The sequence below is a fragment of the Canis lupus genome, chromosome 15, assembly GCF_048164855.1.
Source record: "Canis lupus baileyi chromosome 15, mCanLup2.hap1, whole genome shotgun sequence".
Taxonomy (NCBI): Eukaryota; Metazoa; Chordata; class Mammalia; order Carnivora; family Canidae; genus Canis; species Canis lupus.
Genome location: NC_132852.1, coordinates 52283850 through 52311401, shown reverse-complemented (window position 1 = coordinate 52311401; position 27552 = coordinate 52283850). Strand labels below are relative to the sequence as shown.

The window sequence follows — 27552 nt, the reverse complement described above, 5'->3', positions numbered from 1 at the left end:
TTATAAAGTCATACCAAGTAAGTAAAATTTCCCTTCCCCCAGAAAATGCAAAAATAAGGGTACGATATGGCTCAGAAGGGCTATCCCTCTTAAATCTTTTCATAGGGTCCTATAGGTTTAATTACAAATAGGTGCCACTTTTACTCCTATCAGAACCCCCAAGACAAGCCCAACATTTAAAAACTTCAAAGCCCATTGTAGAAATTGCTAGAACATATTCATTCTTACTGAATATGATCAAAGATTAATAAAATGTGAAAGTAACTTTTTAAAATCTACCAGCCTTGTCTGTGAAAATCCATGCAACAAAACTATAAGGAATGAGACAGGGAAACAGCCTTGTATTAAGTGAAAAAGCTTACAGGATATTTAAGAGCTAACAGAATGGTGATGGAAATGTGAGAAGAGAAATATTAAAGTAGCTACATTCCGAGGGCTCTATTCCACCCCTTGCCACCACCCTATCTCCTCTCAGTACACAAGCGTAGAGTCTTGGCCACTGGCAGGTGTGGTGGTGGAATATATGCTTTAGGAAATCTATCAATATGTTTCTTTTAAATTTAAGAAATACATTAGAAAAGCTTGAATAGCTGCTACCTAAATACTAAGTTCTAAAAGATTATATGGAATTTGTTTTATAGGTTATAAAGGAAAGTCAGTTATTAAAAAGTTGCAGCCTGCTAAATTTTCAATTTTGATACTGACTTGCAGAGCTGCAATTCTGATACAGTAACACCTGTACTGGGGATATCTGGTGCCTTCTATCATCCAGAACTTCCTATACACAAAATTAGAAGTAATGAAACCTATCTCTGGCTATGAAGAATTTGCTGAAAAGAACCAAAGAAAAAGTAATTGGCTGATTTACCAAAAACACAAATTCTCATTCATTGACTACAGCTTTAAAAGCTAAGCAGAGCCTCCCCAAATCAAAAAATAGTGAAGGAAAGAAATAAAGGAAAAGAAATGAGAGTATCAAAGGACAGAAGTGACAGACAACTCAATGATAAAGTTAAAATGGAAAAACAGAGATTACCATGAAGGAGACTGAGCCTTACGACTACTGAAAGGACACAGCAGAAATACTGTGTCATGTTGGTTATACACCAAATGCACAAGGATTACCTTTGGGGAAAGGATTCTGACTGTGAAGGGAAACAGAGGGACTTCGTTTGTAATGCTTTTTTTTTTATAATTTGAAAAAAAATATACATTTGCTCACTCCTATCAGTGTTTGATAGTCTTTTGTATTTTTTAAGAGTTTGCAAAATTAGGCCCCTATAATCAGCATCACAGAATTTATGATTTAAAAATAAACATAACTGCTCATGTGTAAATCTTCATTTCCCACTAGACTTTCAGTCCCTCTAAGATTAGAGTCCTATATCACTACTTTATTGCAGAGACAAAAGACAATAGAAACAAATGTGTCCATAATCTCTAAGGAAAGGAAGAAGTAACTAAAGCAACTCAGCAACCAGGGGATAGTCAGGAAAGAAACAGTTTACTCCTATCAACAATTACTATATCCTAAAGCACATCAGCCAATAAATAATACAGAACACCATGTCTAGGGAAGTATCCCTTTAATACTATGAGGCAAATTAAGTAACACGGGATTGTCTCAAAATAAGAACACATGGTTCCTAGATTCTGAGATGAAGCAACTATTTTCCTAGCAAAGATGTTCTGCTGTTTCCCTATACAACATAAAATCACAGCCACTTGCCCCACAGTTTCTGGTCCAGGGATTTTCTTTCATTAAGTAGCCCTTCCCACAGCCAGGCATCTTTTCACATTGCCATTGTTAAACAGGTTGGTGAAATCCTGCAGAACTGCTGGCCACCATGGGAGAGGTGGGAATTCAAGCTAAATGAGGTAATTTCATTGTTGAGGTCTAGATGAACCTCTCTAAGGACTCCTAGATCTCTCTCTCTCTCAGATATGCATTTCTTCTGGTTAGTCATTTTTGAGGACTTGGGTATGTATAGTTCAAACAGCTTTTTCTTTCACATGAATAACTACAACAGTATTTTCCAAAGTATGAGATTTGTACAAAAGATGATTTTAGGTATTATCCAATTTCACAAACAGGATTTCATCAATATTTTAAACACCACTCAATCATTCAGTAATTATCATGATTAACTTTTTTTTAAAATTTTGTAAAAAAAAAAAAAAAATATTTTGTTTATTTATTTATGAGAGACACAAGAGAGAGAGGCAGAGACATAGCCAGAGGAAGAGGCAAGCTCCATGCAGGGAGCCCGATGTGGGACTCGATCCTAGGTCTCCAGGATCACGCCCTGAGCTGAAGGCAGACGTTCATCCGCTGAGCCACCCAGGCATCCCTCATGATTAACTTTAAAATAATACATGATAAAGTCCATTTGGTGCTTAACATCTAACAAGTTCTAATGCTAAGCACATGTAACAACATAGTCTAAGTTACTTTTTTTTTTTTTTTTTTTTTTGAGTCTTAAGTTATTTTTCAAAATATCATGTTCTCACTATATCTTTCTGGTGACATAAATTTTCATTTTAAAATTAACTTAAATTTTTAGAAAGTGAGTTGACGTGAAGAAAATATTAGACAACAGGGTAAAAAGGCAGTATATGTGTGGCTAACACTTGAGAAACACTTATCTAGAACAGAGTTTCTCAAATTTTTATTGTGCATCGGAGTCATGTAGAAGGCTTCTTAAATCACAGATTATTGGTCCCAGTCCCAAGAATTTCTGGAGTCCGCCCAAGAATTTACATTTCTAACAAGTTCCCAGGTATTGCTAAAGTCTGAGGACCACTCTTTTTTGAGAATCACTCACCAAAACAGTGGTCAACAAGCTTTTTCTTAATGGGCTAGATAGCAAATATTTTAAACTTGCCAGCTAAAGAGGTCTCTTGCAATTACTCTGCTGTTTTACGGCAAAGCAGCAATAGACAGTATGTACACAAATAGGCGCGGTTGTTTACATATAAAACTTTATAAAAAGCAGGTGGGCCGTAGTGTCAATCCTGATCAAAAATATACCTTCAAATAACTAAAAAAAAGGGTATACTGCATAATCTAACAGTAGGACAAAATAAAGAAGCAGTGAACGGCTAGTATACTATAGATACTATCCAATTTCTTTTACTGAAAGGCAAAAATTCTGGAAAAGTCTAACTCTGAAAGAGAAAACTGAGGTCTCAAGAAGATAAAAACAAAACAATTTACCATGCATTCAGGAGACATGACAAAAGACTCAGCAAGGGCAGCTGGTTAAATTCTTTTCATGTTGAATCACACAGGTCAAACATCACTGCACATGGTTCACAACTAAATTAGAACATATGGATCAATATCTAGTGAGAGTTTTTTTTTGTTTTTTTTTTTAGGAAAAAAGTTTAAAGACTCCTTTCTCTAGCCCATGTTAAATAGCAAAATATGACATTTACTCAATTTACAAACTACTTTTCTCTATAACCTCAATCACCTTAAAAATTGATGCATTTTGGCCTTGCCTTTCAATTTCTACCCTAGTCGCTACTAGTGCATGAGAATTTAAAACAAAAAGGAAGAGCGACTATTCTACAGGTGAATTCACAAGATTCCTGTCAGAAATGTACCCTCTCTCTTCCTCCCTCATTCATTCTCCAGCAAACTGTCCCACCTTTCTTCATCTTCTTAGTAGACTGATTAAGCTGGTTAGTACAATTATGTATACTTCCTCACATTCTATACTAATAGCCCTGGGCTTTTTTAGGATTCAACCCATTTCATTCAATTTCTGGAATTCCATTCTGGAGGAGTATCTGCCTCATTTATCTAGCTATGTCCACACTTAGTGATCTTCAGTTTTGTTTTGTTTTGTTTTTGCAACCCCACCACTTGCCTGAAGTCTTAGCAACTTCAAGCTTTAATGTCTGTATGAACCACGTGGTACTGAACACCAATATCTGACTCACTAAAAGACTATTATATATTATAATCCATGACACCTTTCCTGCTACCTATCTTGAACATGCAGCTCACCATCATTTTTCCTTATGTGACATATTATCCAAACCAAATCAAAGCATTTACTTATTATAGAGCTTATGCAGTGATAAACAATATGATTTTTCTTTGGTTTCAATGTATTTCTTTACCCAAAGTAAAAGAACTATCACACAAGCATAGGCCTCCTTGAGGAATGCTAAACTATAGAGAATCCAAGGACAAAACAAGATTATATGAAATTATACTATTATGTTTTCTACGCTGTTTTGCAGACAGAAACATTCAGAGTTCAAAACGCAAAATGAGTTAAAGTTTGTTCAAAACGATTCAACATATGGATGTTAACAGAGCTTTTGGTGTTTTGATATGCCTGGACCTCTTGATGAAGTATTTACTAAAACTCTAATTTAGCCTTATGTTTACTGTTTAACCTTACTTTTGCTGTAATTTCTTATGTTAAAAGAATTTACAAGCTCTGGAATAAGATATACTCCATTACTACTTTTAAAAATGTGTGCTTGTACATTAAAGGCTATGCCTCCTTCACTTAAAATGAACAATCCAAGTGGAATAAAATGGCTTACAACTGACCAAAAAATAAATATGGCTCATTATGCTAATGAGAAAAATTAAAAAAAAAATGCTCTCAATGTTGATGACAAGTCAAGGAACACAGATTACAGTAAAGATGATTTTATGAAGAAAATCCACTGAAGAAAACACTACTTCAATCTTTGATTCAATTATTTATTTTGCAGAAAGACAGCAATGTCATCCTATCCTACAGGTTCAACAGTGGTGTATCGCTAAACTTCTATTAGGAGCAAGTAAATTATTTTCTTAACTCTATTTTCCTGGTTACCTCCTAGAATGAATAGTATACCCTTTTAATTTTACATTCTGCAAAACTATTGTAATATATAATTGATCAGCAAAGATACCAAATTATGACTAAGTGTATTTCTATTAACTGAGGAAGTACATCACTGTATGTTTTTAGAAAGATTACCCTCAAAAATAGGCAAAATTATCTGAAAGCTTTAACTTGCCCTAGACATTCCCTAACCATAATGGCCAACTAATGATGATATAAAATTCTATTCTATATTCTACATTCTATTTATTAGTCTACTCGTCCTTTGGAGTGTAGGGGGGAGGTGATGGCCATTCCTGGCCTGTTTTAACCTTTCAGAGATGATCTCTACTCCTTTTTAAAGCTTATAAGTAATTTAAAAATACGGAGTCCTCACAACTACTTCTGTAAATTCCCTAGTTTCTAAACTTAAAATATAATCTAAATTTATACCCTCAATTTTGTTGAATTCCTATCCCTTGTACCTTTCCAGGCCTTATAGGGGCCAGGACCAGAGGCTTATAACCAAATTCTATTTGTTGGCAAAAGAGCTCTAGCGAAGGGCAAATAACCCAACTCAGAAAAAAATAACTACAGACTGTGCAAGGACACTGAGTTCCTCCAACTGTCACACAGACAATTCTCATACTGCTGCTTCAATTTTTCTCTGCTGCTCCTCCCTACTTTCAAATGGACTATGCTCAGGGAAAACACATCACCCCTCTCCCTTCAATTAACACTAACAACTGAAACAAAAAGATATTTATAAGGTTTAATTTACCTCAAACTTCAGATAAAATAACATACTGATTTATATCTACTTATGGTTCCTCTTTCCTAAAAAAACTTAGGATATACTTATTTTTCAACATTTTTTGAGTGTAACATAGGAAATTATTTGGTTTCCCATTTAACAAATTATTGATTTAACTTGAGGCAAAAAAGGTTAAGTGACTTACCCAAGGTTACAATTAGAGGTACAGCTGGGGCTAGAAACCAGGTCTCCTGAGTCTCAGCCCAGGGCTCTTTTCCTTAGCCCATGATGCCTTATCAGAAAAATCCAAATACAGTCAGACCCCCAGTTACATGGGTATGAGTTACACTGATTCACATATACAAACTTTATATAGTGTGACCAATGTTTCAACTCACGCGGTACCCTGCTTCCATTTATGCAGTATGCCAGGCATCGGCACGATTTTCAGTGGCACACAGGCGGTTGCCACCACCAGGGCCCTAGGCAAAATTGCAAAGAAGGCAAAGTTTGTCTTTGGCCCTCCCACCACCCTTGTGCATTCCTCTCCCACCTCCTGATCATCCCCCTGCCCAGCCTCCCACCAACATGCTGCCCTCTGGTTGTCCAAAGCCCCCCACTTCCACCACTCACCCAGGACTGTCCTTTCTGGAAGTGCCCAGTGATCCAAAATTACCTCTCCAATTCCCTGACACTAAAATTCCTAATGCTGAGAATTTCAATCGAACGTAGGTAATCTAAATGATTAACTGATTTAAGTAACTCAAAATAAGGTACTTTTAACAGACTTACATTTCCAAGGAGTTTAAAAAGGAACTAATTAAAAACTGATTTGGGAGTGGGGAAGAAGGAATAAGTATTTTTACTGGTGGAGAGGGGAAAGTGAAAGGAAAACAAGGTTTTCCCAGTACCCTAAGCCTCTCGTGCCACTTCAGATTCCCTCACAGAACACTAAGGGTTGGGAGGAGGTTACTGCAACCGTTGAGTCCCACTATCCCAGAAAACAGTAGTTGTTTTATAGTCAGTTTCTGGGATGATTAAAAAAGGACAGAGCTGCCTTAAATACGCCCTCCCCTACCTACCTTTTCCATCTTTCCCACCTCTTGGATCCCCATTTCCACCTCTTAGTGCCAAAGACACCCAACAGCATTCCCTGTAAGCTGTTCCTTTGTCCAATACAAAGCTTTCCATTATATGGTTTCAAATTATATGGTGTTTATTCAGGAACGTATCCATGTTCCCCTACCCCTGGATAACGTGAAGTTGACTGTATGCTAAAAAAGAACAATCCTAATTATTTAAAGGTCCTGAATCATAAGATGAAATATGTAAACTCATTATCTGGTAAGGAAAAGAATGTTCTGATTCTTATCTTGTATACATAAAAGAACTAATATGGGTATCTAAAAAAAACATTAATTTCTTTTCCTTGAAAGTAGTATGCTTCTTACTTCTGGCCCAACACAGCAGTGAAAATCCAGTCATTTCAGTTAAATAATATTGTGGACTCGTTAACATGAGTTCATTGGTAAATCCTTAGTCTGGAGGCAAAAAAAATCCAGTAACATACACATAAAAAAATTTAAATCTATTTGTATACAAAGCAGAATGGATTTTAAGAAACCCATGTTTCCGCTGACTACACACATAGGAATATTTTTTTTTCTTTTTTTTTTTTTTTTAAATGTAGCTTTGCAATACTAGATTGGCTACCTTGTTTGGAAATTTATCAGGTGATATTAGGTGACAGAAGTTTTTTTGATCCAGTTACCCTTCCAGTAAAATTAGAAAATTCAATCCATGCAGAAGGTACCAAAAATGGTATCCATCTAGGACCAAAAGATTCATGTAAAATCTTAAATGATTTCCATAATTTTATTACAAAAATTATTCTGTCAACTACAATACTGAATTAGGTCCCTCGCCAATACCATCTTCATTATGGAAGAAGAGCAATGTTAAGACATGCTGCAGCTATAAAATAACCATTCTTATCTAACTGAAAAAATGAACAGGTAAAAGTTTCTTCAGGGGCATTTTTAATTAATGTTAACTTTCCAGGGTTTACTACACAAAATTCATCTCCTTCCCAATCTTCCCCTCCTCTCTACACAACCAGAAATAGATTTGCCACCTCCACCTATTTGTCTGTGTCCTATGTAGACAAGTTCCCAATATGGGTATTTTATTAAAACTGAACTGTGAACCCTGAAAAGCCATTCTCAGTATGCATTGCAAAAAATACTTTAATATACTTTTTTAATTCACTCACATATTTTGCTGCAAAGTATTCAAGAAAATTACAAGAGCAACTATTAAAAATATGTGTGCCTCTTCTCTTACGTCAAGCAATTTAAATAACTTTTTTTAAAGAAAAAAGCATTTCTTTAATGGCTGAGAAACGATCTGCCTAAACAAGCAACATATAAAAATAAACGAGTGTTTTGCTTTTTAAAAGAGAAAGTAGTAAACTAGACCTTTCCTCCGTATTAACACGGACTTCAGCTCAATTTGAGAATACATGATTATCACCAAAAAAGCAACAGCATTTCATCTTTTCATTTAGAAATTCTCTTTATGACAAAAAGATATCCAGGATTAGTGATCTTCTACATCAGCTCTAACCTAAGTGCCTAAAAAGATCGTTGTTTTTTCCCCTCAAGTCTACTCCACTGGGCACCACATTTTCAAAATGGTTCTATTTGGGGCACATGCGAGATTTGTCAATATTTACTGAACAAAGCTTCTATTAAATTCTCTAACAAAATGGAGGTCTCTCGGAAGGAAAAAAAAAAAAAAAAAAACAGGCCGTAACATTTTTCTTTTCACAAAATGGGGCCAAACACACCCACTTCACGAAACCATGGTTTGGGTCAGATTTTCTCCATAAGCAGGACCGTGGGGACCGAGAGTGCACTGCTGGGGCGGGGCTCGAGGGGAAGGTTTCCTCCGGACCCAGGTAGGGCGCGGGGGGCGGGGCGGGGGGCAGTTCTGTCTGGATGCTCTGGAGGGCGGCGGCGAGGGACGATCCCACAGCTCTGGCTCAAGGAATCAGTCCAGGGGGCGGAGGCTTTAGCGGTCCACCGGCACCTAATCAGCCACAGAACCGGACGACCGACTACGCCAGCAGAGACGCGGGCTCTCCCGTCCCAGACAAGTCAACACTGAATCTCAAACTCTCCTTTCTGCCTCCAGGCCCCGCCTGACCCCATTGGCAGCGGTTCCCGCCAATCCGCTCGGTCACCGCCCCCCATGCCCGCCTGCCCGGCCCTGATTGGAGGGGACGGGAGCCGGGCCCTCGTGTTACCAATCTGGGAGCCCCTTACTCAGCCACACACGCAAGCCCAGGTACGCCCGCGGAGCCCCTGCCCGTCGCCGTCCCCGTCCCCTCCCCCACCCCCAGGGCACTGGCAGACACTTACCGTCCCGGGAGGTGCCCATCAGCTGGTCCAGCATCGCGCGCATCTGGGCCTGCGCCGACATGGCGGCAGCGTAGCGAGCGGGCGGGCGGGGGTGGGGCGCAGACCGGGCCCTTTCGGGCGGGGGGGACAGGGGAAGGGGTGGGGGAAGGTGAGACGCTGTCTCAGCTGCCGCCGCCGCCGCCGCCGCCTCAAGGCGTGTGGAAAGGGAGCCGGAGGGCTTGCAGGAGAGTCCGGGCTGCGCTCCTCACGACGGTGCGTCAGGGGAAGGCAGCAGCCCCCGAAAGCGACCCTCGCTCCCTCACTCTCCGTCGGGTCTTGGGACAGAAGCGTTACGGGCTAAGCAAGCGCTCGCCTCCGACACCGCCACCCGCCAGAAGCCGTCAGCCCCCCCTTCGAGCTCTGACGCCGCTCGCCGCCACCGTCGCCGCGACGTGTGCGCGCACGCTCCTCGCGCTCAGTTGTTTCCCGCGGGGGCTCCACCAACTGGCGTCCAACTGTATCTGCTCCACCCGCCCCGCCCGGGCGGGGTTCCACCCTAACGGCTCTCGGGCGCGTGCACGCGGGCTTCTCGCGCCCCTTTCCCCCAGATCTCGCGAGACTCTGGTTATCGAACGACCCTCGAGCCGGATCTGCCCGAGGCGCCAAACCTCGCGCTGCCAGCTGCGAGGGGGCTCGTGCGGTGCGGCGCCGGGTGCTGGCGAGCCGCGGCCAGATTGGCAAACCTGCCAGAGCGTTACCCCGAGTCGGAAGCAAGTGGAGGCCTTGCCCGTCGGTTCGACCGAGGTTAGCAGTCTTCGTAGCTCCTTACAGGCATGTTTCCAACGCTCACTCCCTGGCCCATTGACTCTTTCAGGGGCGCGCCCAGAATGTCGTGCGCTCAGTCTTTCCCCCCGCTGCCGCCCTGACCTACAAAAGGAGCCCTGGAGATGGGACGTCTGGATCACCCCCCTTCGTCGATGCGCCGAGGCCAATCGCCACCCCTCCCCCGCCCCCCACCCCGAATTAGGGTAAATCGGGTTTCGGGAAAGAATACCGAAACTAATACACTGAGGAAACAGATGATCTAACCTGCTCGGAGAGATCATCATTAATTTTAACAGGAGACTGTTAGTCTAAATTTAGACCTAAAAAGCAGGGTTCTCAGGAAAGGTGACATTCTAGAGAACTTCCTTTTTTTTTTTTTTTTTTCTGCTTAAGAGAGAAGTTTGAAGAATAAGGCCTTTTCAGTGTGTCGGCAGCATTGACCATGGGAAAGCAAGCCAGTGTTCGTTGCTTGACATCATCGCCTTGGATTCAAAGTCCTAGCCGACTGATTGCTAACTGGGACCTTGAGCAATTTCTTTCTTAATATCCTGTTTATGGATATAAACACATAATTTATAGCATTGCTGTGAGGACTCAATAAGCTAACAAAATGCCTGGTCATTTTTTAGACATTTTTGTAAAATATTAATGCCTTAAAGTGAGACCTAGTTTCTTCCTAGACACTTGGAAAAGAAATAATGGTAAATTTTTTTCATTAAAAATTTGGGTGCGGGGCGCCTGGCTGGCTCAGTTGGTTGGGCGTCTGCCTTCAGCTCAGGTCATGATCCCAGCATCCTGGGGTCCAACCCGTTTCAGGCTCCCCGCTCATCAAGGAGCCTGCTTCTCCCTCTCCCTGCTCTTGTGCCCCCACTCATTTTTCCTCTCTCTCTCTCCCTCTCAATAAATCTTTTTGTTTTTCAATAAATCTTTTTTTAAAAAGTTATGTGCTTCAGGGATCCCTGGGTGGCGCAGCGGTTTAGCGCCTGCCTTTGGCCCAGGGCGCGATCCTGGAGACCTGGGATCGAATCCCACGTCGGGCTCCCAGTGCATGGGGCCTGCTTCTCCCTCTGCCTGTGTCTCTGCCTCTCTCTCTCTCTCTCTCTGTGACTATCATAAATAAATAAAAATTTTTTAAAAATTAAAAAAAAGTTATGTGCTTCAGCCTGGAACTTACCAAGATTAGTAAAAAAACATAAAATAGTAAGCAGTCCCAAGATCCCTTTGAATGCACGTTGGGCCAAGGAGCACCTGGCTGGCGCAGGCAGTAAAGAATGTGATTCTTGATCTCAGGGTTGTGAGTTCAAGCCCCACATTGGGTGTGAAAATTACTTTAAAAAGATTAAAGCTGGGACACCCAGGTGGCTCAGCGGTTGAGCATCTTACCTTTGGCTCAGGTCATGATCCTGGGGTCCTGGGATCCAGTCCCACATTAGGCTCTGCATGGAGCTTGCTTCTCCCTCTGCCTATCTCTCTGCCTCTCTGTTTCTCTCATGAATAAATAAAATCTTAAAATATATATATAAATGCATATTGGGCCAAAAAAATTTTTAAATCACATGGTCTTTTTTAACTGACAAAATAGTTTCCCTCCAATTATTCAAAGATCTCAAAATTCGAACTGCATACACTATGAATATCACTGAAAACAATTTTCAATGAGAGGAAAGTGTACAAAGTCGATTTTTATTTTCTAGAGGGAGGCATATTACATGTACATATGTACAGTATGATCTGAAAAACAATATCCTTAGGTTGGAATTAGACTAACATGTTGAATAATTAATGTGTTAAGGAAGAGAACTTAGTTTTTATCTTTTACTTCCTGCTTTCCTGGTGCTGACATTTTAAATGGGTCTCTTATAAACAGCATATCCTTTTTTAACTTAATCTGATACTCACTTTTAACTGAAGCATTTATTCACTTATATAATTATTCATGTTTGGACTTAAAGTTCTTGACTATTTGTCTATTTAATTTTCTCTCCTGCCTGCTTCCTAATCATTCTTTTTAACCCCTTCGAGTAGTTTGAAAGTTTTATTTTATTCTTTTAGGAGTTACCCTAAAAGTTATAATAGGCATTCTTAATACCTTCTCACTTCCCCCAGATTATAGTATAAAGAACCTAGAAGATTAACTCCATTTAACCTATCCTGAAGTTATATGCCTGTTATCATAAATTTTAGTTCCATTTTGTAAAACCAAATTTCATATACTGTTCATTTATTGGCCACTTTTTTTTTTTTTTCTCTTTATTCCTTCTGGAATCTCTGCCTTTCCATCTGGGATCATTTCCCTTTTGTCTGAAGTTTAAACTTTAGGACAGGAGTCAGCAATCTACAGTCCACAGGCCAAATCCAACCCACTGCCCATTTTTCTGAATAGTTTCACTGGAATACCGCCAGGCTCTCATTCATTTACTATTGTCTCTGGTTGCTTCTGCACGACCACAGTATTGTTGAGTGGTTGTGACAGCATACTGTAGGGCCAGCAAGACTGAAATATTTCCTATCTGGCTTTTTACAGAAGTTTGCCTAACCTGAGTTTGCTTTTGTGTTGGTCTGCTAGTGGGGAACTGTCCCATTTCTGTTTATCTGAAATCCTTTTGCCTTTTCTTAATTCAAGATGGGTATTTTTATTGGGTATAGAATTCTAGGTTTGAAGTTTCTTTCAGCATGTACATTCCATCTTCCTGGTGCCTTTTAGCTTCCATTGCTCCTGCGAAGTCAGTTTTCAGTCTGTTACTCCTTTCCAGATGGTTGCCTGCTTTAATTTTGTCCTTTTTGGCTCTTGGTTTCCTGCAATTTTACTATAATGTATCTGGGTGTGGATTTATTTTTTCTGCTTTTAGGATTCATCCAGCTTTTATTTTTTTAAAAAAAGATTTTATTTATTCATGAGAAATAGAGAGGCAGAGACATAGGCAGAGGGAGAAGCAGGTTTCCTGCGAGGAGCCTGATGCAGGATTCAATCCCGAGACCCTGGGATCATGCCCTGAACTAAAGGTAGACACTCAACCACTGAGCCACCCAGACATCCCTCATTCAGTTTTTAAAGATTTATTTATTTTGAAAGAGAGCGTATGTGTGCAGGGAGGGGGGTGTGGGGTGGAGCAGAGGGAGAGGAGCAAAAATTCCAAGCCAACTTTCCACTGAATGTAGAGCCTGATGTGGGGCTTGATCCCAGGACCCTGAGACCATGACCTGAGCAGAAATCAAGAGTTGGCCCGCCAACCAACTGGACCACCCAGGTGGCTCCATGTTTAGCTATTCTTATTGTTTCTCTCATCAACTTCTGGAGCTCCAAATAAATGTTTTTTTTTTTTTTTTTTTTTTAATTTTTATTTATTTATGATAGTCACAGAGAGAGAGAGAGAGAGAGAGGGGCAGAGACACAGGCAGAGGGAGAAGCAGGCTCCATGCACTGGGAGCCTGACGTGGGATTCGATCCCGGGTCTCCAGGATCGCGCCCTGGGTCAAAGGCAGGCGCCAAACCGCTGCGCCACCCAGGGATCCCCAAATAAATGTTTTTAAGATGATTTTCACTGTATCCTATCTCTTTACTCTCTGCATTTTCTACTTTGTCTTGCCAAGCTGCCTTCCTGATTTTCTTTTGACAAATTTTCTAGTTCACTAGTCTCTTTTCAGCTGCATCTAGTCTGCCTTTAGTCTGCCTTTAGTCTGCTATTAAAATCCATCAATTAGGGCAGCCTGGGTGGCTCAGTGGTTTAGCGCCACCTTTGGCCCAGGGTGTGATCCTGGAGACCTGGGATGAAGTCCCACATCAGGCTCCCTTCATGGAGCCTGCTTCTCCCTCTGCCTGTTTCTCTGCCTTTCTCTCTGTGTGTCTCATGAATAAATAAATAAAATCTTTTAAAAATATTTTAAAAAATAAAATCCATCAATTCAATTATTTTTCAGTTCTAGAATTTTTACTGGGTCTTTTTCAAGTCTACGTGTCATTTTTTTTTTTTTTTTAATAGTTTCTGCTTCCTTGATAGAATTTCCAAGCCTGGCTATTCTTTGACCCTAGTGAACCTAATTGTTTTGTAATCCAAGTTGGCTAAATCCAAATTATCCGATGGTTTTTGTAGTTTGCTTCTGTTGTCTGTTGTTTCTGCTGTTTTTTACTTACAGAGTCTTGTTTTCTTGTGTGTCTGGTTATCTTCATATGTTGAACATGTATTTGAAAAAGTACATATGATAATAATATAAGCCTGAGTAGGATATAATGCTATCTTCCTCCAGAGATTTTTTTTCTCTGATAGGTAACAGAAGAACTTACTAGTCAAGGACCACCGTAATACAGGCTCAAAGCCTTAATTCCTCATGACCACCAAAATGACAAAAATCTGTGTTAAAATACAGTTCATCTTTCAGGTTGAACTTCAGGGGTCTAGATTCAAGTGGGTGCAGAGTATTAAGTGCCTACCTTGGTGGGTCCTAGCCTTTACTCTTTGTATCCCTAACCCTACAAACCCACCAAAAGTGTAGATCAGTTTCAGTACAAAGTTGTTACTACACAACTGAAGCCAAGTATATGCCTTTATGTGCTACATTTACAAGGGACAAGTAAGTGTTTCAGGGAAGATGCATGAGATAAGAGGTCTGAACTAGAGTATTAGATTCAGGGGATTCTTGGGAGATAGAACCTAATTTGGTGATTAACTGAGGGTATGAAGGAGGAAGCAGTCGAGAATGAGTACATATGTCAGTACTAGAGAGGACATTTATGAGATGTTCTATTTTGTATGGATTGAATTTGAGATGCCTTTAAATTATCTAAGTGGTGTTGTCTTTGAAGTAGCTGGACATAGGTATCTACAGGAGAACTTGGGACTAGAGTTTGCTGTTTATGATAATTGGAGCCTGGGAAGTCGAGGTGCTCTCACCCAGGGGAAGTATATCAGATGTGAGGTAATAACCTAGATTTGAAACTGAGGAACGTCAACATGTTAGGGATATGCAGGAGAGTAAACTAAAGACAAATGGTTAGAGCAAGAAAAGAGATCAAGTAAGGTAAGGAATAATCTGCTGAGTTTAGTGACCTGAAGGTTATCTGTAACCTTGCAAGGCAGTTCTGGTAGAGTGGTGGGGCAGAAACCAGACTACAGTCGATTGAGGATGATTGGGCAATGAAAAATCCAGAAAATGGATACATGCAACAACATAGATTATTAATCTCAAAATCAGTATCCTGAGGAAAAGAAGTTTAAGAGTGCATGTGGATGAAAATTCTGAGCAGGTGAAACTAATTTATGCTGACAGCAAGCAGGTTGGTAGTTGCCACCTGGGAACAGGTGTGGGGAAGGTGGATTGACTACAGAGGGGAACAGGGCAACTTCTGGGGCTGATGGAAATGTTCTATAGCTTTAATAGGGTAGTCATTACACAGATGTATACACTTGTCATTCATTGACCACACTTAAAATGGGTATATTTATTATACATAAATTATATCTCACTACAGCCTATTTCATATTTTAAAAAGTTGAAAATGAGAGGTCCCTGGCTGGCTCAGGCAGAGGAGCGTGCAACTCTTATCTCAAAGTTGTGAGCTTGAGCCCCATATTGGGTGTAGAGATTACTTAAAAAAACATAAAAAGATAAAATGTAGAAAATGAGTATAATTCATTCATTAAATACATTCAATTTGTGAAGAGGTAATAGCTGAAAAGGCATCTGTGTGAGGTTGAGTGTTCTTAAAGATTATTCCAGAGAGAGAGAATGCAGTGGGGAAAGGCAGAGGATGAATGAGAGAGAAACTAAAGCAGACTCCATTCTGAGTATGAAGCCCGATGCAGGCTCAATCCCACCAGATCATCATGGCCTGAGCAAAACCAAGAGTCAGCACTTAACTGAATTTGCCACCCAGGTACACCCTATGGTTGAGTGTTTTTAGATGGAAGAGCCTTGCGCATATTTAAATGCTACTCTAATTCAATGAAAGGAAGCAGTTGAAATCAAAAGACAGAGGGTAAGAGACAGCAAACGGAGAAATGTGATAAAGCATGTACCACGTCAAAAACTATAGTAGGGGCACCTGAGTGTCTCAAGTCAGTTGGGCATCTGACTCTTGGTTTTGGCTCAGGTCATGGCCTCAGGGTCGTAAGATCAAGCCCTGTGTCAGGCTCCACTTGGTGTGAAGCTGCTTGAGTTTCTCTCCCTCTCTCTCTCTCCCCTCCCTCTCCCCTACCTCATGTGTGTGCTCTCTCTAAAATGGATAAATTAAAAACAAAACCAATCTATAGTAAGTGAACACAGTGCCAAAACCCCAGTTCTTGGAACTTCTCAGTACAGAAAGTTTATCTTTAATAGCTTATGTTCCAAAATCATTTCCTTCTATTTCTAAAACAAGTTCAGCTAATTTTTTTATAAGTCCATTAGTAAGACTTTTATAAGTCTTAGTAAGACTTTTATAAGTCCATTAGTAAGGTTTGAATATATATGGATAGAAATGGTCTGAGCAAAGTATTTAACCTGAAAAAAAAAAAAAAAAAAAAACCCTGTGTATAATCCAGAAGACAGATGGCAAGAGTTTAGAGAAAGGTTCATGATAAAAGAATGAGAGTATGTAAGATTTTCTTTTTTGTCAGGCACTCATTTTTTATGTATTTATTACAACCATCTTGTTGGCATTCCCATTTTATAGAAGAGGTATGGAATAAGCTCAGGTCAACTAACCTGCCCAAGATAACACAACTGGTAAATTATAAAAGTAGATTAAAACCTAGATTTCTATCACTTCAAACCTAGAATATCTTACCCTGGTTAAACAATTCTTCCTCAAATCTTTATTGTATATACAATATTGTAACAACAAAAGAAATCAAAATATCAACCTACCCTAATCCTTTGGTTTCATTTTACCAAAGTAAAATATCTTCAGATAACAATATACTCATGCCCATGAAGTAAAACGGGGGGGAAAAAGTATGTTAAGTATTTCTATTTTTTTGATCCATTAATTGAATAAATGCTCACTTGTCCTCTAATACTATTGTTTTCAAGTTAATCTCTTAGATAGTGTTTTAAAATGTTTTATGAATACATCTGTTCGGATTGTACATCTGGTGAGTAGTGCTCACTGAGCCACGTATTCAAAATACTGAATAATGCTATGTGCAAAAATCACTGTGGAAGGAGGTGCTTTGGAGACTACATAGATGAATGACACATGGTCCTTACTCTTCAGGAGCTTGCAGTTCAGCAAAAAAGAAGTTGTAAAGGCATGCCTACAAGAAACTGACACAGATCACAAAGCGGACACAGATAAAGAACTGCTGGTAGTTTGCAGAGAGAGTAATTTCTATTTGAGATCATTAGAGGCAAAGAGACCATTTAGGAGACTAGTTTGATAGTTCAGTCAAAAGATTATCAGTGCTAGAACTAAAAGAGAGGTAATGAAGACTGAGAAGGGGGGAATGGATGTTAGAGCCATCGCAGAAGCAGAAATTCCTGATTAGATAAAGAGTAGGGAAAGACAGGAATACAGAACGAAGCCAAAGCTGACTCGGTCAGCCAAGGGCATGGATCTTTCACCTTGAAAGAAAATTCAAGAGGAAGAGTAATTTGACAGATGAAAAAGCAGAAGTCAGTACACTCATTCCATCTCCCTCTCCCTGGACTTCCTGCCTGCAGCCTGCAGGTGCGTGGTGGCCATATTCCTATACCTAAGGGTCAATTCCGTCAGCATATGGAGGGAATAGCTTTCAACCGGTGCTAGCCCCTAGGAGCTTCACAATTTGTTAACTATAGTTTAGCCCACATCTTTCTATACCCCTTCATTAACCTTCTATCCGTAACCCTATTTGATATGCCATCTGTTTTCTGAGCCCTTAAAAACAATATTTGTATATCTTTAAATAAAGTAGATTATCTGTACATATAAATGTATGCTGTATAAGCATAGCAAATAGCTGGAAAGACAGATACCAAACTGTTAGCAAAAGTTACCACCTGGTAATGGGGATGCAATAGGGGAGGGGCAGGGAAAAGAAAAAAGGTTTTATTTTATTTTCTGTACCATGAGTTACTTCAAACAGTAAGCTTGTATACCTTTAACATAAAAATAATAGTTTTAAAAGTAGATTGAGAGCATGAATCAACCTAATGTAAGAAGTTCAGTAAATTCACTGGAAGGATAAAACCTCCCTAAGAAACAGTCGACAAAATTACAGAGAAAAACCCTAAACTTATACAGAAATTTAATGATAAATACATATTGAAGGAAATGATTAAATCCTTCTATGACAGCAGCATCGGAGGAATCTGTCCATCCTCATGGCTCCCAGCCCTTCCCTCCAGGCTGCTGGGGTAACCTGAGACCCACTAAGCCAGCAGACTCCTCCACGGAGCGCTCACCCTTGCCATGGAATTCCTGGTGAAGGGCCACGTGTTCTCGAACACTGCGTAAGAGGCAGAGATAGGTGGCAGCTTGGAAATGAAGCTCATGTTGGGCTCTGCACAACTTCTCACTGGTGACCTAGAAAGTAGCAAGGTCACATACTTTATTAACAGCCCAGCTAAAAATAATAATAATAATAATTTTTAAAAATTAAAAAAAGAAACAGCCCAGCTAAGATACAGGGCAAGATATTTCATAAGCATTCTCTAGAATGAAAGGAAGTTGTACAGAGGAAATATAAACATGTATATGCATATACTAATTACATATGTAGAGGCACACTATAGTTATTCATTAGGAAAGCTGACCTCCAATTAATTGAAGAGGAATTTTACAAGGAGTATCACTGAGGAATTTCATTTAGTGTCCTCAGATTTTAATACTGAAAAAAAGTTCTTTCATTTCAACTCCCTGGTCTTACAAATCTTTTACAAACGAGGAAACTAAAGCCCAGAGAGGTTTCAACCACTGAAGAGATGGGGAACTATTATCATTAATGTCGCCTCAGGAATAAAATATAGAATTTTCTCCCCCTCAAACAAATGAAAGCCTGCTTTTTATATTTCTTTTTTTTTTATTATTATTATTTACTTATGATAGTCACAGAGAGAGAGAGAGAGAGAGAGAGAGGCGCAGAGGGAGAAGCAGGCTCCATGCACTGGGAGCCCGACTTGGGATTCGATCCCGGGTCTCCAGGATCTCCTGGGCCAAAGGCAGGCGCTAAACCACTGCGCCACTCAGGGATCCCCTGCTTTTTATATTTCTGACTTTGGTTAATGTGGTAGGTCTTTCAGCTCAATGAAAAGTAAAACCATTTTGTCTGAAAAAATAATAGCTTTGTCCTCAGCAGTAACAAAATGAAGGTTATATATAAGTAATATGCATATTTTCATATTAGTAATTATACTTGCTTTCAATTTATCCATCTGAAAAATCCAGATTCTGACTCTATCTATTCAGAAGTCATAATTAATTTCTAGATTTAGTACTCTGTCCTGTATTTGACTAGTTTTGTGTTCAGAGGTTGTGAGCAGAGGGCAGGAAAGGTGAAAGATATGTGTGCATGACTTCAAGTGACTTAAGGAGCTCTGCGTATACCTAATTGCAGAAATAATCTCTGGGTACCACTGCCTACATAAACACCTTTCTTTCACCTTTCTTTATTTGAATACATAGAGTTAGAATCTGAAAACTAGAAAGTTTGGTTTAAGATCTGCACATGATGCACACACACACAGAGGTGCAGATCACATGTGAAAATGGCACTCATAAGCTGCTCAAAAAACGAATTCATCTGCTCTAACCATTTAACTTTTTTTTAAAGATTTTTTTTTAATTTATTTATTCATGGGGGTGGGGGGGAGGCAGAGACACAGGCAGAGGGAGAAGCAGGCTCCATGTAGGGAGCTCAACATGGGACTCATCCCCAGGATCAGGCCCTGGGCTGAAGGCGGCGCTAAACCACTGAGCCACCTGGGCTGCCCCCATTTAACTTTTAATAAATAAAAATTTATGAGTGACCAACACTGTCACACATCAACAAATGGTAACATCCATTTCTTTTTTTTTTTTTTTTAATTTTTTTTGTAACATCCATTTCTATCATATAAGCCCAAATTGATAGGATTTTAAACAGGAATTCTATGTCAGTGTAGGATAGGAGAATATGGATCCTGATTCAGCTGAGCCTGCAGCAGGAGTCAGGAGAGAAGGGCCAGCAACATACATAGTAAATGAATAACAAGAGACCAAAAGAGTTCAAATGAAAAAACTCAGGGTGCCTGGGTGGCACAGTTGGTTAAGCATCTGACTCTATTTTAGCTCTAGCTCGTCATGATCTCAGGGTCCTGGGATAGAGTGCCACTCTGCCTAGAGTCAGCTTGGGATCTCTCTGCCTTTCCCTCTGCCCCTCCTGCCCGTGCTCTCTCTCAAACAAATAAATCCTAAAAAAGAACGAAAATGAAAACTGTATCTTCTCTAAGGAAAAGCAGAAGTTCCTCCCTAAATGAACCCCTTCAGTTTAGAGAAAGGATACAGAAAATGGGCATTGATGGTTACCGAGTTAGCTCTGAGCCAACGGAAACAGAAAGCATTCCCCATGTCCTCACATGCATTCCACAGAATGGTGTTTCTGGAATTTGGAGCATGGATTTTTATGTATTTCCAAGGAATTTGAGAGCCATTACCAAGCCTCTCTCAAGGGCAATAACATTGCCTCCACAAGGTACACCTATAAACATGTCACTTTAAAAATCTTAGAATGAACTTCCATCCTAAGGAAGGTCACCGTAAACGACCTTCCATTACATTTACAATGAAGTTCAAATTCCTGCCTATCACATCTACTTCACCTACCATATCACCCTAAGCTTCAATCGTTCTCAACTGTCCCTTCTTACCTCTGGACTTTCGGTGGTACAGCTTTTTGCCCTGGACTTCATTTTCCCTAACCCTCATTTGCTTGCTAACTTAATTTTTCAAGTCCCTGCTTAGCGACTTTCCTCCTGAAATCCCACCACATCCCCACACAAGATCCTCCTGTTGTTTATTCTCTTGGCGCTTACTTATTCTATGTGCTTTGCCCTATGGTTCCTCAGCCTGCAGATTTCTTAAAAGACAGGACTCTGGGATCTCCGGGTGGCTCAGCGGTTTAGGGCCTGCCTTTGGCCCAGGGCGCAATCCTGGGGTCTCTGGATGGAGTCCCACGTCGGGCTCCCAGCATGGAGCCTGCTTCTCTTCTTCCTGTGTCTCTCTCTCTCTTTCTCTGTGTGTGTGTCTATCATAAATAAATTAATCTAAAAAAAGAAAAAAAGACAGGACTCCTGTGCACCTTATTCATAATTTTAGTCAAGTTCTTAAAAGTCTCTTAAGATTTTCACCTTTAAAATTTTTTTTGAATTTTAGAGGCGACTGAGTGGCTGGGTCAGTTTGGCGCTGGGCTCTTGGTTTCAGCTCAGGTCATGATCTCAGGGTTGGGAGATTGAGCCTGCAGCGGGTCCAGGCTTAGCGAGGAGTCTGCTGGTGATTTCTCACGCCCTCTTCCTCTACCCACACTCTCTCTCTCACACAAATAAGAATCTCTCTCAAATAAATCTTTTTAAAATTCTTGGGTAGGGATGTCTGGGTGGCTCAGTGGTTGAGTGTCTGCCTTTGGCTCAGGGCGAGATCCTGGAGTCCCGGATCGGGTCCCACATCGGGCTGCCTGCATGGAACCTGCTTCTCCCTCTGCCTGGGTCTCTGCCTCTCTTTGTGTGTGTGTGTGTGTGTGTCTCATGAATGGATAAATAAAATCTTTAAAATAAAATAAAATTCTTGGGCTGGGTGGTTCAGCGGTTTACTGCCACTTTCAGCCCAGGGCCTGATCCTGGAGGCCCCGGATCGAGTCCCACGTCGGGCGCCTGGAGCCTGCCTGTGTGTGTGTGTGTGTGTGTGTGTCTCTAATAAATAAAATCTTTTTAAAAAATCTTTTTAAAATTCTTGCATTTTAGACCCACATTAGGCATAGAGTTTACTCAATACATTATACAAAAATTTTGAATTTTTTAATTTTAGTTCTAATACATTGCATCTAACTCCCAAGAGGCTGGTTCCCTTTCTCCAAATTGCCCAAAAGACAGTGGGCTTCCTACCCTGCGGTCCAAAGTGCCGCCCCAACATACTATCTCAGAGATCGCTGCTTCCAGCTTCCTCAAGACCCATCCGAAGCTCCAGAGACAGCCAGTAAATGTGAGACTCCCATCTGGGAACCCAGGTGCTAGCTGTTCCTAGACCGCTCCTCGCACAGGTCAGCGTCCCTGAGCCTGTTACCCCGCTTGAAAGCCGCTCTCGCCTAAAGGGAAGATGTACGGAGTGTGCATTTCAGGAAGCAATTTCCCAAGGACGGCCTCCCATATGTTGAAGTTTATCTGCTACATAAGGCAAAAAAAAAACGTCGGTGTAGGAGGTCAGGCCCCACGTTAACGTAGGGACAGGACACCTCGCTGCAGGTGCCTAGCTCAGCCCTGCAAGCACCGTTCCCTTGAGGGGTGCACAGAGACCAGAGAAGTAAAACACAGCTCCCGCCAAGGCCTTCACATTCCTCCTATGCCGGGTCTCTTTTCTGCCTCAAAGATGGGTGGTCGGAGTGCCTCCCGGGGGCGGCGAGAAGGTGGGCGGGCGCTGCGGCGAGCCCCCCAGGCTCCGCACCCAGCACGTCTGGCCGCCGCTCGGCCTCCCTGGGCGCAGGCGCCGGCCACGCAGAGCCTCGGGGCGACTCGGCGGTCCTGCCGCCCTCGGTCAGCCCCGGGGCTCCGGCCACAGACCACGGCCCAGGGCACGGCTTTGCTGGGGGGGAGGCCAGGTTCCCGCAAGGCGAGCGCCGCGCCCGGCCGCCCCCCGCCCCGCCACAGCCCACCCCGTCGCCCCCTCCCCGGGGAAGGGGCGCTGCAGCGCCGGCTCGGGTTTCCGTACCCGATGTGCACGGAAGGCCTTCACGAGGTACCGATAGGCTGCGGTGTCGCGATACGGTCGGCCCGTGGCCTCGCTCAAATAGCGCAATTCCCGTAGAAGGCCTCGTAAAGTGCGCGCCGGGGACCCTAAGGCCGCCATTTTCCCGTCCTCGGAGCCCGGCGCCCAATGGCGCCCTACGCCCCTCGGGCTCCCTCCCCCCCCGAGCCCAGGGGCTAAATGGTACGGTCGGACCCAGACGGCCGGCTTCCCCCCCCTCGAACGCGGGGTAATGGAATAGCTCACTTCCCGTCTCTGCGGAGCCTTACTAATCAAACGCCGAGCGGCGCCCTAAGGAGTTGAGAGAGAAGCAAACGAAAGCCGAGTGTAAGCAATGCCCCAGGTCCTTAAGAAAGTCTGAGAACAAGGCCGAGCTGAGGGGAAAGGGGGTTCTTTGCTGACTGCGTCATTTGAAACGTCATTAGCTGACCGCTGAGTCTCGAGAATAAGCGAGCCTGTGGGAATGGCTGTTGGTTTGAAACAGAAGGCGAAAGATAACCTTTTGGTATCTAGAGAGGACAGCGGAATTCAGAATACTTCCCAGAAGTCGTACGGCACTGCACGACTCGGAAGAAGGAAATGCAGTTTCTTCTTCTCTCCCACTGTAGTCCAACACCTAGGAAAACCACACATACACTTCCTATTTTTAAAAAGTAACATTAAGTTCGCATATTTCTGTATAGTTCTTTAAGAACGGAATAAAGTCATTTTCAATGCGGGGGTGAAAAAGAAAACGAGACCACCCCAGATGGGACTCGAACCCACAATCCCTGGCTTAGGAGGCCAATGCCTTATCCATTAGGCCACTGGGGCTTCTGTGAGCGAGGCGCTCCAGCAACGTATTCAATTTTTTTCCCTTTGGTACGTCACCGTCACTTAGACCTCCTTTTAACCTATCCTGAGACACCACACCTAGTACCAATATGAGGGGTGAGGCATGCTGGGAGTTGTAGTTCAGAGGACAAGAGTCCGCGTTCCGGCTCCAAAGGCTTTACCCTCGAAACAGCACCGATGCGCCGGACGGAGAACGGGAGCGCGCACGGGTTTGCGTACGCGTGTGCCTGCCCGGTAACCCCCGCGCCTGCGCAAACGTGGGCCTGCGGTGTCGCGGAGCGGAGCGCGCCGGGAACACTGGCCGCGTCTCGGAGACTCGCCCTCGGAGCTTCTGCAGCGTCGGACCGTTACCGGAAGCAGCCTGCCCCTTCCGGGGTCGCGGCTGCCCGGATTTCGCTTGCCTCCAGCCGCCTTTAGGGGGCGTCCGCCTCGGTCAGTTTTCTGTTTCCGGTTGAAGAGCTGAGACCGTTTCCGCGGAGCCAATGGCGGCCTGGAGACGTGGACCTTGTGTTGTGAATTGCCGGGTCATCGATAAGCCCGGGACGGCGGGGAGTTATTGTTTAACTCCCTGGGAATTAGTTCATTAGGAATAACCAGAAGCTCTTTTTCTGGATCTGAGCCTGGTTGCGTGAATTGGACGAGTGGCTTCTGGGCGTCCGCGGCCTTAGCTCCTAGGCCAGGACGTCGGAGAGGCGGCCCTCGCCCCTGAGACTGCTCGGCCGCCGGCTGTCGTGACCGCCGGCCTCGCGCTGCCGCTGCCTCTCGCCCTCCGCGCCACCGGCCCAGCCTCTCCCACTGTCTCCTCCGCTCCTGCCCCCGCAGCCCGAAGCCTAGCCGTTGGTAGCCGTTGGTATTCGTATCCCTGTTTACCTCTTGGGCTTCCGGCTTCCTCGGGAAGTCTAGGCCCCGCACTGCTCCAGGCCTTTGTGGTCCGCAGGGCAAAGTTAAAAAGGCTCATTACATGTTAACCGTACCTTTTGCAAGTAAAGTACCTGAGTCTGCGCTCCTTCGTCTTCCCCGGGAGCCAGAATTCCCACTCTGGACGGCCCCCTGCCCCGGGGTCCCAGCCGGGTCACCACTTGGAGGTAGCTGGCTCACAGTCTGGCTGGAACCCCGACACTCCCGGGATCGACATCAGAGGAAACCAGACTAGAATGGCTTGATGTGAATGAATGAGTCTCTCCTTGTGACACTCATAAAATATCGATCAACCCGGTAACTCCCAAGTATCTGATTTTAAAAGGCACATCTGTATTAGGCGTTGAGAATGTTATCAGTTATTCTTTTGTTGATACTGTTAAGGAGAAAACCGCGGGCAAAAATGGCCTCACTTAGGTTAAGGTCCCAAGTCAGTAAACCAAGAATTAACACCTAGCCTGACTTTCAGTTATGACCCCTCCAGAAATGGAACCTATAACCAGGGGGTATGGAAACGTCCTGGTCAACACTAGGAAATTTCCTGATGGGCCCCTTCTGTTCCCTTCAGGAAGGCAGCATTGCTTAAAACAATGGGTTCCTTAGCCAATAATTTACTTTTTTCAACTATTTCTACCTTTAGAAACCTCTCTTTATGTAGCCCTTTGAAGCTCTCTTATACTTGCTAGATGGGATGCTTCCCAAGTCATGACTTGGTGAACAAAACCAATTCAATGTTTCAAATATAGCCAGCTGAACTTTTGTTATTTAACAATATAAATTTGTTTAAGGAGCTATCAAGGATGTAACAAATTTAAGCCAGCACTGAGGAAGTGGGAGAATGTATTGGAATTAGGTGTTGGATCACTTGATATATTGTAGTACAGAATAATAATTCTGAATTCTGAATGGCCAAGAAGCTGTTTTCTTCTTCTCTAAGTCATTCTTACATTAAGAAGGAATAAATGGGGGCAGCCCGGGTGACTCAGTGGTTTAACGTGCCTTCAGCCCAGGGCGTGATCCTGGAGACGCAGGATCGAGACCCATGTCGGGCTCCCTGCATGGAGCCTGCTCCCTCTGCTTGTGTCTCTGCCTCTCTCTCTCTCTCTCTCTCTCTCTCTCTCTCTCTCTCTCAAGAATAAATAAAAAGAATATAAAAAAAAGAAGAAGAAGAAGAAGAAAGAAATGATCATGAAATGTTAGCTGTACCTAGCCACTAGTCTCCAAAGTTGGCTCGTGCATTTGTTGCTCCTTACATCAAGAAGCTCATTTCTCATCCCACCCACCCTTCCACCTCTTGAATCTGAGCTGGTCTTGTGACTAGCTTTGACCAATATAGCAGAAGTGACATTCTGGACTGTTTGTAGAAGACCAGGCCTTAAAACTGATATCTTTCACTTCCTGCTTCTTACCTAGCTACCATGTGTGAAAACCCCAAGGCCTAAGGAGGAGTATGGAGTTGGCCCCAAGTGAGCTCTCTGCTGACAGATGGCCAACCTAGTGAGTAAACCATCTTGAATGTCCTAATCCAGTGGCACTTCCAGATGACCAGCCTCTGCCAACATCAGATGGAGCAGAGAATTGCCCAGCTAAACCCAGTTAACCCAAAGAATCATTAACAACAATAAGATGGCTGTGTTTTGAAAATAATTCCACTAAGCTTTGGAATTATTTCACAGCAACAAAATAGCAAATCAGTCTGAAAAAGTTCGTAGAGACCATTTGGCCAAATTTCTCAATTTTGCAGCTTTAGAAAATCTTCATGTTCCTAGTTGCAGGGCTACAAACTCAAAAAACTCTACAGCAGAGACAAGGCAGGTAATACAAGAGTGAATCGGGCCAGGTGGGTTCCTACCTCTTGCAAAGGGGCTAGACATTTTCAGCTCAGTCCCATTGTTGCAAAGTAGGAATACGGTCCCGGTACTGCCAGGGCTGCTGATTTTTCAATAATTGTAAATCTGGCATTTTTATGAAATGTCCTAACTTTCAAATGTTAGCAATCAAGTTAAAAACAGTTTATCAAACAAAACACTTCTGTTGGCCCTTATATAACATAGGATTGCAAGTATGTGAACTATGTCCAGAGCACTTTACAGGCAATGTCTCGCTTGACCTTAACCATAATCCTATGAGTTAGTACTCTGATTTTAACCACTTACAAATGGGGAACAATCTCAGAATACTTTCATGGTTTAATCAACATTATTAACTGGTATTTGGCTCCAGGCAATCTAACTCCAAAGCTTTTTTTTTTTTTTTTTCATTTTGTAAGTTATAGCAGAAAATGGATTTTTATTAAAAAGATAAAAAGATAATGGGTGATTTTCAGAATTTCCTGGTAAGGCCAGAGACCAGACTTAGAAGCTATACAGATGAAAACCTGACCCAAAATCATGCTCCAGAATGAGCCAGTGAAAACACCATGAGGCACAACTGCTAAGAACTTGCAAGGCTGGTACAATGACAGTAGACAGGAGCTGGGACCAGCACCAGAGCTCTTGCTCCAGGACACTGGCTAATACCAGTGGTTTCTCTGCTTTTCCTTGTGCCAGAATGGATTAAGTCTTTACCCAGGAGTCACTTTCTGAGGTGAGTACTTCTAATTAGCGTGACCTGGGTCATATTCCTATGTATTGGTCAAGAGTGTCTGGGAAAGCAAATATATTATCATTCAGTGAATTTTTTATTGAGCATCTGCATTGAGTCAGGCACTCTACTAGATGCTAGGGAAGTAAAAGCAAGTGGAATATGGAAAACTTCTATATTCATGAAGTTTCCATTCTAGACAAACAGACAATAATCAAATAAAATGTAAAATTTATCAAATGGTGATGAGTGTTATGGAGAAAAGTAAAGCTGGAGGCAGCAGATAGGAACCTGCTGCTTAATAATGCATTTAGGGATGTCCTTACTGATTTGGTGACGTTTGAGCAGGGACTCCAGTGATGTGAGGGATCCAGCATCTTGAGCTTATGAGTACACACATGTTGGGGTAGAACAGTGCCCATACCTTTTTATACATATGTTGAGAGACCCAACCTCCATTCCCCAACCATTGTGATGCCACCATTCTGTCCTTTGAGCCTTTGAGGGAAAACG

The 27552-nt window shown here is 42.5% G+C and overlaps 3 protein-coding genes, 1 long non-coding RNA gene and 1 other non-coding gene across 21 annotated transcripts in view; 2 read left to right on the top strand and 3 right to left on the bottom strand.

Annotated features, from left to right (window-relative positions):
• Positions 1 to 9591, bottom strand: part of LUC7L2 (LUC7 like 2, pre-mRNA splicing factor) — a 62420-nt gene extending 52829 nt beyond the window's left edge. For 2 of the 17 annotated variants that reach the window (XM_072777377.1, XM_072777386.1), the window contains exons 1-2: positions 9012 to 9464; positions 5988 to 6071 (exon numbers count right to left, since the gene is read on the bottom strand). In XM_072777377.1, coding sequence (XP_072633478.1) covers positions 5988 to 6005 — 18 coding nt within the window. In that variant the 5' untranslated portion in view covers positions 6006 to 6071; positions 9012 to 9464. Of the gene's footprint in view, positions 1 to 3217; positions 3320 to 5794; positions 6072 to 9011 lie in introns of those variants that run through there. The other 15 variants (XM_072777393.1, XM_072777391.1, XM_072777375.1 and 12 more) reach the window with 14 other exon arrangements.
• Positions 9071 to 18273, top strand: LOC140604526 (uncharacterized). Its single transcript, XM_072775757.1, has 3 exons — positions 9071 to 9076; positions 9114 to 10018; positions 10209 to 18273. Exons 1-3 carry the CDS (start codon positions 9071 to 9073, stop codon positions 10225 to 10227), a joined length of 930 nt encoding a protein of 309 aa, XP_072631858.1. The 3' UTR covers positions 10228 to 18273.
• FMC1 (formation of mitochondrial complex V assembly factor 1 homolog) lies at positions 18003 to 22884 on the bottom strand. Its single transcript, XM_072777396.1, has 2 exons — positions 22669 to 22884; positions 18003 to 18297 (listed from the first exon to the last, which is right to left on the bottom strand). Exons 1-2 carry the CDS (start codon positions 22804 to 22806, stop codon positions 18094 to 18096), a joined length of 342 nt encoding a protein of 113 aa, XP_072633497.1. The 5' UTR covers positions 22807 to 22884; the 3' UTR covers positions 18003 to 18093.
• A 72-nt stretch (positions 22885 to 22956) lies between these two features.
• The window catches only part of LOC140605204 (uncharacterized), a 40819-nt gene continuing 36223 nt past the window's right edge, over positions 22957 to 27552 (top strand). The window contains exons 1-2 of the long non-coding RNA XR_012007917.1: positions 22957 to 25953; positions 26783 to 27042. This is a non-coding gene — a long non-coding RNA (uncharacterized lncRNA). The remainder of the gene's footprint in view (positions 25954 to 26782; positions 27043 to 27552) is intronic.
• Positions 23445 to 23517, bottom strand: TRNAR-CCU (transfer RNA arginine (anticodon CCU)). The gene has a single exon. It is a non-coding gene; the product is annotated as a tRNA-Arg (tRNA).

Coding starts and splice junctions, on each gene's coding strand:
- FMC1 (XM_072777396.1), bottom strand. CDS start 22,806: ATGGCGGCCTTAGGGTCCCCGGCGCGCACTTTACGAGGCCTTCTACGG. Junction 18,298..22,668: donor AGGCCTTCCGTGCACATCGG/GTACGGAAACCC, acceptor GCTACTTTCTAG/GTCACCAGTGAGAAGTTGTG.